Raw genomic sequence first — 13,242 nt, forward strand, 5'->3', positions numbered from 1 at the left:
GAATAGCATAATAGCTCTGAAGACTAAATAGACAGAACAGCGGTAAGTTGTTTAACCGGACCTCCTCACAGACTTCACATGTACGATTATCAACACTTTTCTCTTGAAATTGTTTCAAGAAGTGAGTCCAGGTTCCCCTTATATACTGACAAGTAGGCGACTATCTGCTTTTCAGTTGTAAAACACTCTCTTTGTGTTAAACTACATCAATTACATTTGGATGTTTGCAACTACAGTCTATGAGGAGGCAAAGGGTCAGAAAGAAATATAATAATTTTAAAATAATTATCAAGGTTTCAAAGCCTCCCAACACCATTAATCTGTGGTTATTGCCATAGTGAGTGTGAAAAGACAGGAAAAAAGTCAACAAACACTTTTCTCCGTTTCCTTTCAGTCAAGTGACCATGACTGCACAGTTTTGAATACATAAGAACTAAACTAATCACTCCTAAGTCTCATTAATTGAAGTTTGTGGGAAAAGTCAACCATTTCATGTGGAGAACCTCAATAGCATGTTTCCAAAGTCAAGAAATGTGATTCTTTTCATAAAAAGAGTATATAAATAAGCAAAATTCAAACAGCAGGATATGATTGAAGCCACTTCAGTTGTTTACAGTATCTTCACTTCCGATCTAATGTTATGGAGCCTAGCAGAGTCTAGATTTAAATCTTACACTGCAAAAAAGAGTTCTCTTCCTAAGTATTTTTGTCCTGTTTTCCATTACAAATGTCTAAAAATTCTTAAATCAAGATACATTTACTTGGGAAGTAAAATTACAAGATAAAATAAGAAAAAATATTAGTGGGGTCAGAAAAACAAACTTAATTCAAAGAGAAAACAAGATTATTTTTCTTACCTCACCGGCATATTTTGTTCCTGTTTTAAGCATAAACTCACTTAATTTTGATCAATATTTCAGTAAACAAGAAAGTCATTTTGCTTCTCAAGTAAATGTATCTTGATTTAAGAATGTTTAGATATTTGTACTGGAAAACAAGACAAAAATACTGAGTAAGAACTTTTTTGCATGTATATCAACTATTTAAGTATCAAGTGTACACTGTAAGAAGAAGTCTGTAAAAATACAGTCATGTACCATGTTCATATGAAGGAATTTTCCTAACTGATTCTTCACATGTGATTTATCCATGTTTTGAATTATGAATTGCATTGTGTTGTGTTTTAGGGTGGAAGGAAATCTTCGTAAAATTGATGAAAAAGGTACTGGTAATTTCCAGCCAGGACATTATCCATTTTTCTACAGATTTTTTTCTTGTAATGTAAGGTCATTCTCAGGAATCTCAGAAAATGGTGCCATTTGTACCAAAAATCTTGTCAAAAAGACCTTTGTGGTCAATCTCTCAATAATTATAGTGAGTCAAAATTTATATTCTATTTTCTGCCATTAAAGGGTTAGTTCACCCAAAAATGAAAATTCTGTCATTAATTACTCACCGTCGTGTCGTTACACATCCGTAAGACTTTCTTTCATCTTCGGAGCACAATGAAGATATTTTTGATGAAATCTGAGAGCTTTCAGTCCCTTAATTGGGAGCAACGCAATTTACACATTCAAGGTCCAGAAAGGTAGTACAGACATCTTATTTCATAAGTACTCCATGTGGTTTAACCTCAATATTATGAAGCGACATGAGTGCTTTGTTTGTGCAAAAAAACTAAATTTACTACTTTATTTACAAAATAATATTATCCAAAGCACATTCACACGTCAGCTCTCGCGTGAACACAAAATGCATGCAAAGATAAATGAAGGTCTTACGGATGTGGAACGACACAAGGGTGAGTAATTAATGACAGAATTTTCATATTTGGGTGAACTAACTCTTTAATTAAATAATAATCCATCCATATGTTTTTAAAAATAACAGCCATGAAATTATAAATTATAAATAAATTATTACCCACAACTTTCAAAATGAATCTCAATGTAACAATGAAGAGCTTGCACTTGATACTTTGTTTGTGCCAAGAATGCAAAAGTTAATGAACATAGATGGGACGAGCACTATCCGCTTACACTGACAAAGAGCAACTAGTTGAAAAGAGCCCTTGATTCAAGTAAGTGAAAGGAACTGAAGCCTCAAACCAAAACAAGCCTGTTCACTTTGCAGCACTTCCACGAAAACTGAGAGCACAATGCCTGTCAAATGGAGTGTGACATTCCTGGGTTTTCTGTGGGAAAGCAGTAATTGCTTTTTTCAGTGTTTGACTGTTGGTTGCATGGGCTTTGAATCCTACCCACCCACTAATGAGTGAGCGAGGATCTGCTGTGCCCACTGTTTCCTGAACAAGCTGTGTTGGAGAATCAGGGTTCGGCTTTCTTCAGTGAATCAGTCAGTTCTTTCTTTTTTTGCAGAATGAGGTTTTCAGCATCATTTTTATGCTTCCTAATTGGTCTTTTAGAACTAGGAGAGATTCACGGTTTGGTGTTAATGGAAGGTGAGGGGGAGGAACCGGAGGATAGAGACCTGAGCAAAGCTATTTTGGAGATGCTGCACATAAATAAACTGTCAGCACCTCAGCAAGCAAAGCCACACCCCTACATGAAGCATGTTTACCAGTCCTTGGACACACAGGCAAGAGACTTGAGTGGTTCAGATGGAACTCTTGTGCAGAGTTTCCGGAGCATTGAAGGTAAAGTAGAACATATATTTTTATTTGGAATAAACTATTAAAAAATTTTCACTAAATATTAAAATTATGTATGTATATATATATATATATACATATATATGTATATATGTATATATATATATATATATATATATATATATATATATATACAGGTGCTGGTCATATAATTAGAATATCATCAAAAAGTTGATTTATTTCACTAATTCCATTCAAAAAGTGAAACTTGTATATTATATTCATTCATTACACACAGACTGATATATTTCAAATGTTTATTTCTTTTAATTTTGATGATTATAACTGACAACTAAGGAAAATCCCAAATTCAGTATCTCAGAAAATTAGAATATTACTTAAGACCAATACAAAGAAAGGATTTTTAGAAATCTTGGCCAACTGAAAAGTATGAACATGAAAAGTATGAGCATGTACAGCACTCAATACTTAGTTGGGGCTCCTTTTGCCTGAATTACTGCAGCAATGCGGCGTGGCATGGAGTCGATCAGTCTGTGGCACTGCTCAGGTGTTATAAGAGCCCAGGTTGCTCTGATAGTGGCCTTCAGTTCTTCTGCATTGTTGGGTCTGGCATATCGCATCTTCCTCTTCACAATATCCCATAGATTTTGTATGGGGTTAAGGTCAGGCGAGTTTGCTGGCCAATTAAGAACAGGGATACCATGGTCCTTAACCAGGTACTGGTAGCTTTGGCACTGTGTGCAGGTGCCAAGTCCTGTTGGAAAATGAAATCTGCATCTCCATAAAGTTGGTCAGCAGCAGGAAGCATGAAGTGCTCTAAAACTTCCTGGTATACGGCTGCGTTGACCTTGGACCTCAGAAAACACAGTGGACCAACACCAGCATGACATGGCACACCAAACCATCACTGACTGTGGAAACTTTACACTGGACCTCAAGCAACGTGGATAGTGTGCCTCTCCGCTCTTCCTCCAGACTCTGGGACCCTGATTTCCAAAGGAAATGCAAAATTTACTTTCATCAGAGAACATAACTTTGGACCACTCAGCAGCAGTCCAGTCCTTTTTGTCTTTAGACGCTTCTGACGCTGTCTGTTGTTCAAGAGTGGCTTGACACAAGGAATGCGACAGCTGAAACCCATGTCTTGGATACGTCTGTGCGTAGTGGTTCTTGAAGCACTGACTCCAGCTGCAGTCCACTCTTTGTGAATCTCCCCCACATTTTTGAATGGGTTTTGTTTCACAGTCCTCTCCAGGGTGCAGTTATCCCTATTGTACCCTTTTTTCTACCATATCTTTTCCTTCCCTTCGCCTCTCTATTAATGTGCTTGGACACAGAGCTCTGTGAACAGCCAGCCTCTTTTGCAATGACCTTTTGTGTCTTGCCTTGCTTGTGCAAGGTGTCAATGGTCGTCTTTTGGACAACTGTCAAGTCAGCAGTCTTCCCCATAATTGTGTTGCCTACAGAACTAGACCGAGAGACCATTTAAAGGCCGTTGCAGGTGTTTTGAGTTAATTAGCTGATTAGAGTGTGGCACCAGGTGTCTTCAATATTGAACCTTTTCACAATATTCTAATTTTCTGAGATACTGAATTTGGGATTTTCCTTAGTTGTTAGTTATAATCATCAAAATTAAAAGAAATAAACATTTGAAATATATCAGTCTGTGTGTAATGAATGAATATAATATACAAGTTTCACTTTTTGAATGGAATTAGTGAAATAAATCAACTTTTTGATGATATTCTAATTATATGACCAGCACCTGTGTGTATATATATATATATATATATATATATATATATATATATATAGCAAAGTAGTAGCACAGACTTTTATATTGAAAGGGACTGAAACAAGGTTGTAAACAATGAAATTATTTTTACTTTAAACAACACCTTATAAGACGCAACTGACAAATACATTGATTAGCGCTGTCATGTGAAATCCCCTTAACTGTTGAAAGGATACTAAGTCAAAGATATCGCTTTCCTTATCAGACAAAACTTTTTTATTTTGAATATAAGATTGACCTGAAGAATAAATACTATATCTGTAACGCTGATCTGAAGAAGATGAAGATGGTTAGAAAATAAAACAGGATTTATTAAAGAACTTAGAAGGTAGGCAAATAACAATCCAAATGATGCAAGACAGTGTGCTACGCTCAAACAATACCGCACAATGAGAGATACATACAAACAGAGGAACTTAGGGCCCGTCCACACGGAGACGAGTTTAAAGGGTTAGTTCACCCAAAAATGAAAATTCTGTCATTTATTACTCACCCTCATGCCGTTCCACACCTGTAAGACCTTCGTTCATCTTCGGAACACAAATTGAGATATTTTTGTTTAAATCCGATGGCTCCGTGAGGCCTACATAGGGAGCAATGACATTTCCTCTCTCAAGATCCATAAAGGTACTAAAAACATATTTAAATCAGTTCATATGAGTACAGTGGTTCAATATTAATATTATAAAGCGACAAGAATATTTTTGGTGCGCCAAAAAAAAACAAAATAATGAATTATTTAGTGATGGCCGATTTCAAAACACTGCTTCAGGAAGCTTCGGAGCATAATGAATCAGCGTGACCAGACCAGAGCCATGTCGTTATTTTCATTTTTAACCCGAAAATGCTTGTAGTCTGTATAATTCATAAACGCATCTGCATTCTTATGAGTGTGTGTAGCTTTAGCCCTGTTAGCCGTGCAGCACTATCAAACTAATTCAGAATCAAATGTTAGCAAACATCCACAAAATACATGCCATACTTACGTGATCTGATATGCTGCATCACGAACAGTTTGTAAAGATCCATTTTGAGAGTTATATTGTGAACTTCAGTATTGTTTATGCAGTGTTTAATGGAGTCGTGAGCTTGGGGGCAGGGAGCACAAGCATTTAAAGATGTACACACCCCAAATCAGAGCATTTTTAATTCCACCCCAAAATAGGCAGTTAAAACATGGTATTTTGAGCTGAAACTTCACAGACACATTCTTGGGACACCTTAGACTTATATACATCTTGTAAAATGTCAATTCTAGGGCACCTTTAAATAGACAGAGATAATGAACTAAATGATAAGCAGCTGTGACGATTAATCAGTGACCAAAACTAATGACTGGCGGGAAAGTAAGACAAAGGAGAGCATGTGACTATAGAAAAACAAACTAAAAGTCTGTGAAATTGAAACTAAGACAAAAACACCATCCCAACAGAACAGAACTATGACAATATCAGATGTAGGTAATACGCTTGCTTAATCAATCTTTCTCATAATACTATCTATGTACTCGTAGCAGGATTTAAACCAGTGTCTCCAGCATGGGAGGCGAAGACCGCAGTCCCAAGTGTGCCTCTTGAGGCCAGGGGAGTGATGTTTACACACACAGCTCTTACTGCCCTATGTTACACTCACCCCCACCCCCCATATTCATGGTTCCATGTATATTAAATGAAGCAAGGGTGTAGAGTTACATTTAAGGTATTTTAAGGCATGAAGAAATTATTTCCAAAGGAAACAATGTTTAAATACGTCATCACGATTGTCAAAGATACGTTTTATGGGATACAATTAGGGAGACAGATGTTACCATTTTTTTCTCTGTATTTTAATCCTATTTTTACACTTCCCTGAAGAGATGTTGATGCATAAGAAGGTTTGACAATCTTTGCAGTTATATAAACACAACTAACAAATTGTATTATAAAAAAGGTATACATTTTCAACCCAAATTTTTTTTTTTTTTTTTTTTGTTTCTACATAAGATGCAAAGTACGGCACTGCAGGATGGATCTGGTTCAACATGTCCCAGCTGAGTCCCTTCATGAGGGTTGCAGAGCTGGTCCTGCTGAGGAAGACTCTTCATCACAAGCCGCTTAGTGTGACGGTCACAGTACATAGTCTTTCACCAGGAAGAGATAATCTAAGCATAAGTGGCCCTCTTGTGGAGCACTTATTGAGTCTGGACCGGGTGCCTCCAACAGGATATGATGTTTTTGACGTGACAGCTGCAATAACCCAGCCACCGCACCACTCAGATATCTTGGGCTTCCAGCTTCGCTTTGGGGATGAGAGCGGCAGCTTGGTTCTCCACGAAGCCCTCACCCAGAGCCTCTACTGCTTGAATGGCAGCTCTCTCAGCCAGCCGCTCTTAGTGGTCTACAGGAGCAAATCAATGGAGCTACACCAGAGGGCTTCAGGAGTGAGTTCAGAGCACAGGAACAGGCAGAGCTGCATGGTCAGCTCAGAATATGAGAGACATTTGAGACATGGGAGGCATGTAGCTGCATGCAAGCTGTATGTACATCATGTCAACCTTCATACGAGCAAGTTGAGTCAATGGATACTACAGCCATCCAGTTTCAACATAAGTATTTGTAGGTATGAGCCTGTCTGTGTGTAATATATCACTATTATGTGTAAGGGGGCTTGACAATATGTAAAATTTTAAGATTGTGCCATTGAAATCGATTACAGTGCTAACTAAATATTGAAAGTGATTGATTTCCCTTGTGAAAAATAGGTACACCTAATTGTATTTAACGTGCATATAGTGTACTTTAAATCTTAAAGGTATATTTTTTTTTAAACAAAAACTGTATTTGCGGATAATAAAATAATAAATGCAATAAAAGGCCACTTAAGTGTTAAAGATAATACACTTTTAATGATTGTTTCTGAACACACTTTCGTACACTTTTAAAAAGTATGCTTTGTAATAATGTCAAATTATAAGTTTTACTTTAAAATACATTTTAAATCATGTTTTAATCTTTGCTTTAAATATGTACACTTATTTTAATGTGTTGACTAACATACTAAAGTGAATGAAAAGTAATTGGTTATAATTTTATCTGTAGTGTGTTATTCAATATTACGTTTAAAGTTGATAAATTTTAAATCTATTAAATTGCAAGTTCATCAAATATATTTAAATATGTAAAAGTTTCAACAGAAATGACATTTAAGTACATTTACAGTACATTAAGCAGTGCACTTCAATATTTCAAAGGCAATAGAATTATAACATTTATATAAAGATGTACTTAAAAGATTAGTTCACCCAAAACTCTGAGAGATTTCTGTCCCTCCATTGACAGCTACGCAACTACCACTTTGTCGCTTCAAAAAGTTCATAAAGAGATTGTAAAACTAATCAATAAGAATCGAGCGGTTTAATCCACATGTTCTGAAAAGACATGATCGCTTTATCTGATGAACAGATTTAATTTAGGCTTTTATTCACATATAAACATTGATCAGCGAACATAAACTCAACCATACATGCTTGACGCGCGAGAACAAACCTCATTGGTTTTTGCGGAAGCTCAAACGTGCTGCTTAGCACATGAGAATGAACCTCATTGGTTCTCACACATCAAGCAAGCATGCTTGAGCTTCTGTTTACCATATTTGATAAGCTCTGTGTTCATTAAAGGGTTAGTTCACCCAAAAATGAAAATAATGTCATTTATTACTCACCCTCATGCCGTTCCACACCCGTAAGACCTTCGTTAATCTTCGGAACACAAATTAAGATATTTTTGTTGAAATCCGATGGCTCAGTGAGGCCTTGCATAGCCAGCAATGACATTTCCTCTCTCGAGATCCATTAATGTACTGAAAACATATTTAAATCAGTTCATGTGAGTACAGTGGTTCAATATTAATATTATAAAGCGACGAGAAAATTTTTGGTGCACCAAAAAAACCAAAATAACGACTTATATAGTGATGGCGGATTTCAAAACACTGCTTCAGGAAGCTTCGGAGCGTTATGAATCAGTTTGGCGGTTTGACACGCCATCCGAACCGCTGATTTGACACGCTGATTCGACACGCTGATTCGACAAAGGTTTTACGGGTGTGGAACGCATTGAGAGTGAGTAATAAATTACATTATTTTCATTTTTGGGTGAACTAACCCTTTAAGCAGTGTTTATATGTGAATAAAATCCTAAATTACGTTGCTTGGGCTGTCAATAGAGGAACAGAAATCTCTCAGATTTCATTAAAATATCTTCATTTGTGTGTTGAAGATGAACAAAAGTCTTACGGGTTTGGAACGACATGAGGGTGAGTAGGCCTAAATGATGAAAAATTTATTTTTGGTGTGAATTAACCCTTCAAGTCCTGCTTATGTGGGTCAAAAAACTATGAGTTCAACTATTTGCACTTAGGTCTAATATAAATGTGTACCAATTCATTTTCATTGAAATGTAAATATCATGTAATTAAGTGTCTGAAAGCAGTATTAATTTTGCACTTAAGTAGGCTATAGCTTATAAGTAGCTACTCTTTTAAAAAGTATGCTAAAGTGAAGTCTACTTTTTTCACAAGGGTTCCCCTCAAGGTCTAAGGCAGTGTTGTTGAGGCAGTGTCTATTGCAGTGTTGTCATTTTAGCATAATGACAGTTCAGCTGTTTTAAAAGTAAAAGCAACGAGCTACTGAGAGAATATTTAATGCTCACCTAAAAGGTCTGTAGGACAGTCCGACTCTTTCTGGTCAATCAGCTGATTCTAAACGGTCCTCCTCATATGTAACCCGGAAAGTCCGATTCTTTCTAGTGAATCGCTTGGTCGTAAAAGGGACTCTCCACTCTCGTAGCCCTTGGAAAGTCCGATTCGTTCCAATGAATCATTCGTGCTGTCGGTTCATTTAGGCCTTAATACGATTCACCTAATCAAGTCCCTCTACAATGTACGCCAATTATTTTGTCGACTTGGTTATACTGTAAAAATGTTTTGTTGTAACTAGTAGCAATATATTTATGTGTTAAAGGGTTAGTTCACCCAAAAATGAAAACAATGTCATTAATTACTCACCCTCATGTCGTTCTACACCCGTAAGGCCTTCATTCATCTTCGGAACACAAATTAAGGTATTTTTGATTAAATCCGATGGCTCAGTGAGGCCTGCATTCGAAGCAATGACATTTTCTCTCTCAAGATTAATAAAAATACTAAAAACATATTTAAAACAGTTCATGCGAGTTCAGTAGTTCTACCTTAATATTATAAAGCGACGAGAATACTTTTTGTGCGGCAAAAAATAAATAAATAAAAAAAATAACGACTTTTCAACAATATACTGATGGGCCGATTTCAAAACACTGCTTCGGAGCTTTACGAATCGAATCAGTGATTCGGATCTCCTATCAAACGGCTAAACTGCTGAAATCACGTGACTTTGGCGCTCCGAGTCACTGATTCGATTCGCAAAGCTTCGAAGCGGTGTTTTGAAATCGGCCCATCAGTATATTGTTGAAAAGTCGTTATTTTGTTTTTTTTTGGCGCACAAAAATATTCTCGTCGCTTTACAATATTAAGGTAGAGCTACTGAACTCGCATGAACTATTTTAAATATGTTTTTAATACCTTTATGGATCTTGAGAGAGGAAATGTCTTTGCTGTGAATGCAGGCCTCACTGAGCCATCGGATTTAATCAAAAATATCTTAATTTGTGTTCTGAAGATGAATGAAGGCCTTACGGGTGTGGAACGACATGAGGGTGAGTAATTATTTTCATTTTTGGGTGAACTAACCCTTTAATTTTTAAAAACGCTTGTTTAATTAGTCTACTTAAGTTTTGTATCAAATACTTTAATAGTAGCTTCTCTTACTCAACACTGGTCTGGTTACAGCCCTAATTTTGAGCATAATTATGTATTGCATTATGTATTCATTGTATGTGATAAATAACCAATTAATGATGTCCTTTCCTGTGTTGCCTTTTTAGAGGTATCTGTTTGAAAGAAATGTCTGCCTCATCCATTCCTGTTCAGAGACAAAGAAAGCACCACAGAGAAAATGATTTACTTCAAAGGTGCATTCAGTCTCTTATGCAGCTTTTTATAGTTATGCATGACAATTGTGAGTCTCAGTTTTGAATACACAGGTGTGACCTTCATAAACTGTCTTCATATATTTTCTAGATCAAACTGCACTCCTCAAGGGCTGTCATCTCTGATTGTGATGTACAGCAGTGACACCGCGGACATTATTATAAAGGAGCTAAAGGATATCAGAGCAGAGAGATGTGTGTGCCAGCCAAATGCTCAATGAAAAGGACTGCAAAAATCAAACATTGCCGTTTGTGAAGTATTTGAGAACATATGGTACGTCTCTAAGATGTCTGCTAAAGAGCGCTTAACATCTGTTGTGTACAAACATCTGATAAACTCTTAGAAAAAGCAGTTTTGCATAAACTCTAAATCATAAACATCTTAAAAACATTTTCTAAATGTTTATTTAACATCTGAAAGGAAACATAAGAGACGTATTGCAGATGAGCAAATAAAAAAATACATCTTGCAGATGTAAATGCAGACATCAAATAGACGTCTCTGTGGCGTACGTGTGCTATAAGGGTGACAAAAAAGAAGTATGAGAACCCTTGGATTTACCATGAATTTCTGCATTGGTCATAATATTTGATTTGAACATAGAAATGCATGGTCTGCTTAAACAGATAGCAGTGGTATAAATGGTATAAACATTGAGAACACAGGATGCAGCAGCTATCTCCACCAAATATCATGTCTTATAAGTTCACAATGGTCATTTTCTCTTTACAAAACTGTTTCAATTCATCAATATTCTTAGGATGTCTGGTGCAAAACTTGAGCTCATGCCAAAGCATCTGGGTTCACATACTTTTTTTCTGGTATTTATGCCTTTGAAAGAGAACAAAGTATATTTTGTTTAGCCTGTTTTTTGAGAACTACTTGATGAGAACATTGCAGGTGCACTTTTGGCCACAGGATGTCATAATAGAGCAAGAAAACGTTATTTTCAATGTTCACTTATGTTGAAGATTGTCATGAGTTTCACAATATCTATGAATGAGTAATTATAAAAACACCATATGTTTGCTCATTTTTTTGGACAGAAATGCCTTTGGAAACCACCAATGCTTATTCAGGACAATATCTCAAGAAAGAATGTGAAACAAACAATCTGTTCTGGAATTTCCTTTCACATTTTTCTGTCAGCAGTTCCGTTGGTTCCAGATTCAAACACAAAGTTCTAGTCAGTGTAAATGTTACACTTTATACTGTATGTAAACTGTGAGTAGAAGCCTCTTTATATTCCATAAGATTTTTATGGTCATATAGGCCTACAGATGATATAATATAGGCCTAATATAATATAAATATTTTTTATTTATCCTTTGTTTAACCAGGAAGATACAATTGAGATCTTCTTCCAGAGAGTCTTGGTCAAGATGGCAGCACATAAAGTTTCACAAAAATGACAATACTACTACAAATACAGTCAATAAATAAAGTCAGATCAAGAAAAACAATTACAGGTCTCTTTTAAAAACATACAACAATAATCTAATTTAATATAGCCTAATAGTGAAAAGCATACGCATTTTAGTTTATAAAACAGCAAATATTTATACAATATTTCAGTGTTCTCTGATGAAGTCTCTCCCGCATTCAGACAGCAATTATTTCACTGTTTAAAATGCAGTTTACGAAAATTGAACGACACTGCACGTGCACGCAGTTTGGCGAAAACTACTTATGCGCGTGCTTGTGGGGGGGAGGTGAATCCCGGTGGGGGAGGCACAACAGCTGATTGGTTACTTGTGCTGTCAATCAAAAGCAGCCATGTCAAGTGAAAAAAAAGCTATGTAAACTAATTGCAGTGAAGAAGGGGCCGTTATTTCGAGATATGCAGTGTTAAAGTCAGCGGGTTTTTTTTATAAATGACAGTCGGCTTTGTACCTAATTTAGGCGCTGTTGAAGGTGGTCAGCATTATGTTTCTTTTATGCGGATAATAACATTACTGGGACAGAACGGAATAATCAAACTGAACCTGCTTCGCGTTTTATATGTGAGCCAGTAGTTCGTGCTGGAGAAAACGAGCCAATGATGTCAGGAAAGCATTACAAGGGTCAAGAAGTCAGCTGCTGCATTAAATATTTCATATTTGGATTTAACATAATATTTTGGGTAAGAGCTTTGTGTTTGCACCATCATTTCTTTGTTTATATATCATTGTTTGTTGTCATTGCTTGTGAATGTGGGTCTGATAAATAGGTATTTCGCTCTCGTGCGCAGGTCGCTTAATTCGTTTCCTTTGTTTGAAATGCGAGAAGCCAGTTATGTACTGTACAATACAGGCATCATTTGTCGATTCTATGTTGATTCTATTCTATGTTGAGCAGGCAGCAGGAGCCCCTGGTTCTGTTTCGTGTTGATATAACTCATTTATTTGCGATCGCTTCCAACCGTTTATCTCAGATGTTCATGACAGCAGCCGAGTCAAGTGCGTACTACAGATAATCGGCTTTCTCTCTGTGAAGCAGTGCATCGACCTTCCTAACAAAAATACGTTCTCATTAAGTTCTGAAAACGTTATTTCTGAATGTTTTCTTAACGTTCAAAACGTTTTTCTTGATTATACAGACGTTACATTTTGCATTTTATTATAATGCAAACAGGAACGTGACATTTGAATGTTCTCTAAGCATTCTGAAAAAAGTAGTTAATTTATTGACGAACATCCAACTAAAACGCTTCAGGAAAAAACTATGTATAAGTAATGTTTTTGTGCTAAAGTTTTGAGAACATTAACATAAC

The 13,242-nt window shown here is 36.2% G+C and overlaps 2 protein-coding genes across 5 annotated transcripts in view; both read left to right on the top strand.

Annotated features, from left to right (window-relative positions):
* The first annotated feature begins 2,301 nt into the window (after positions 1–2,301).
* Positions 2,302–11,975, top strand: LOC127515977 (bone morphogenetic protein 2). The gene is made up of 4 exons (XM_051900188.1): positions 2,302–2,656; positions 6,410–7,025; positions 10,385–10,471; positions 10,581–11,975. The coding sequence occupies exons 1-4, from the start codon at positions 2,380–2,382 to the stop codon at positions 10,708–10,710; spliced, it is 1,110 nt and encodes a 369-aa protein (XP_051756148.1). The 5' UTR covers positions 2,302–2,379; the 3' UTR covers positions 10,711–11,975.
* A 280-nt stretch (positions 11,976–12,255) lies between these two features.
* The window catches only part of tspan5a (tetraspanin 5a), a 28,751-nt gene continuing 27,764 nt past the window's right edge, over positions 12,256–13,242 (top strand). Inside the window, exon 1 of one of the 4 annotated variants that reach the window (XM_051898763.1) lies at positions 12,256–12,612. In XM_051898763.1, coding sequence (XP_051754723.1) covers positions 12,529–12,612 — 84 coding nt within the window. In that variant the 5' untranslated portion in view covers positions 12,256–12,528. The remainder of the gene's footprint in view (positions 12,613–13,242) is intronic. The other 3 variants (XM_051898760.1, XM_051898761.1, XM_051898762.1) reach the window with 3 other exon arrangements.

This window comes from Ctenopharyngodon idella, chromosome 7 (genome assembly GCF_019924925.1).
Source record: "Ctenopharyngodon idella isolate HZGC_01 chromosome 7, HZGC01, whole genome shotgun sequence".
Classification (NCBI taxonomy): Eukaryota; Metazoa; Chordata; class Actinopteri; order Cypriniformes; family Xenocyprididae; genus Ctenopharyngodon; species Ctenopharyngodon idella.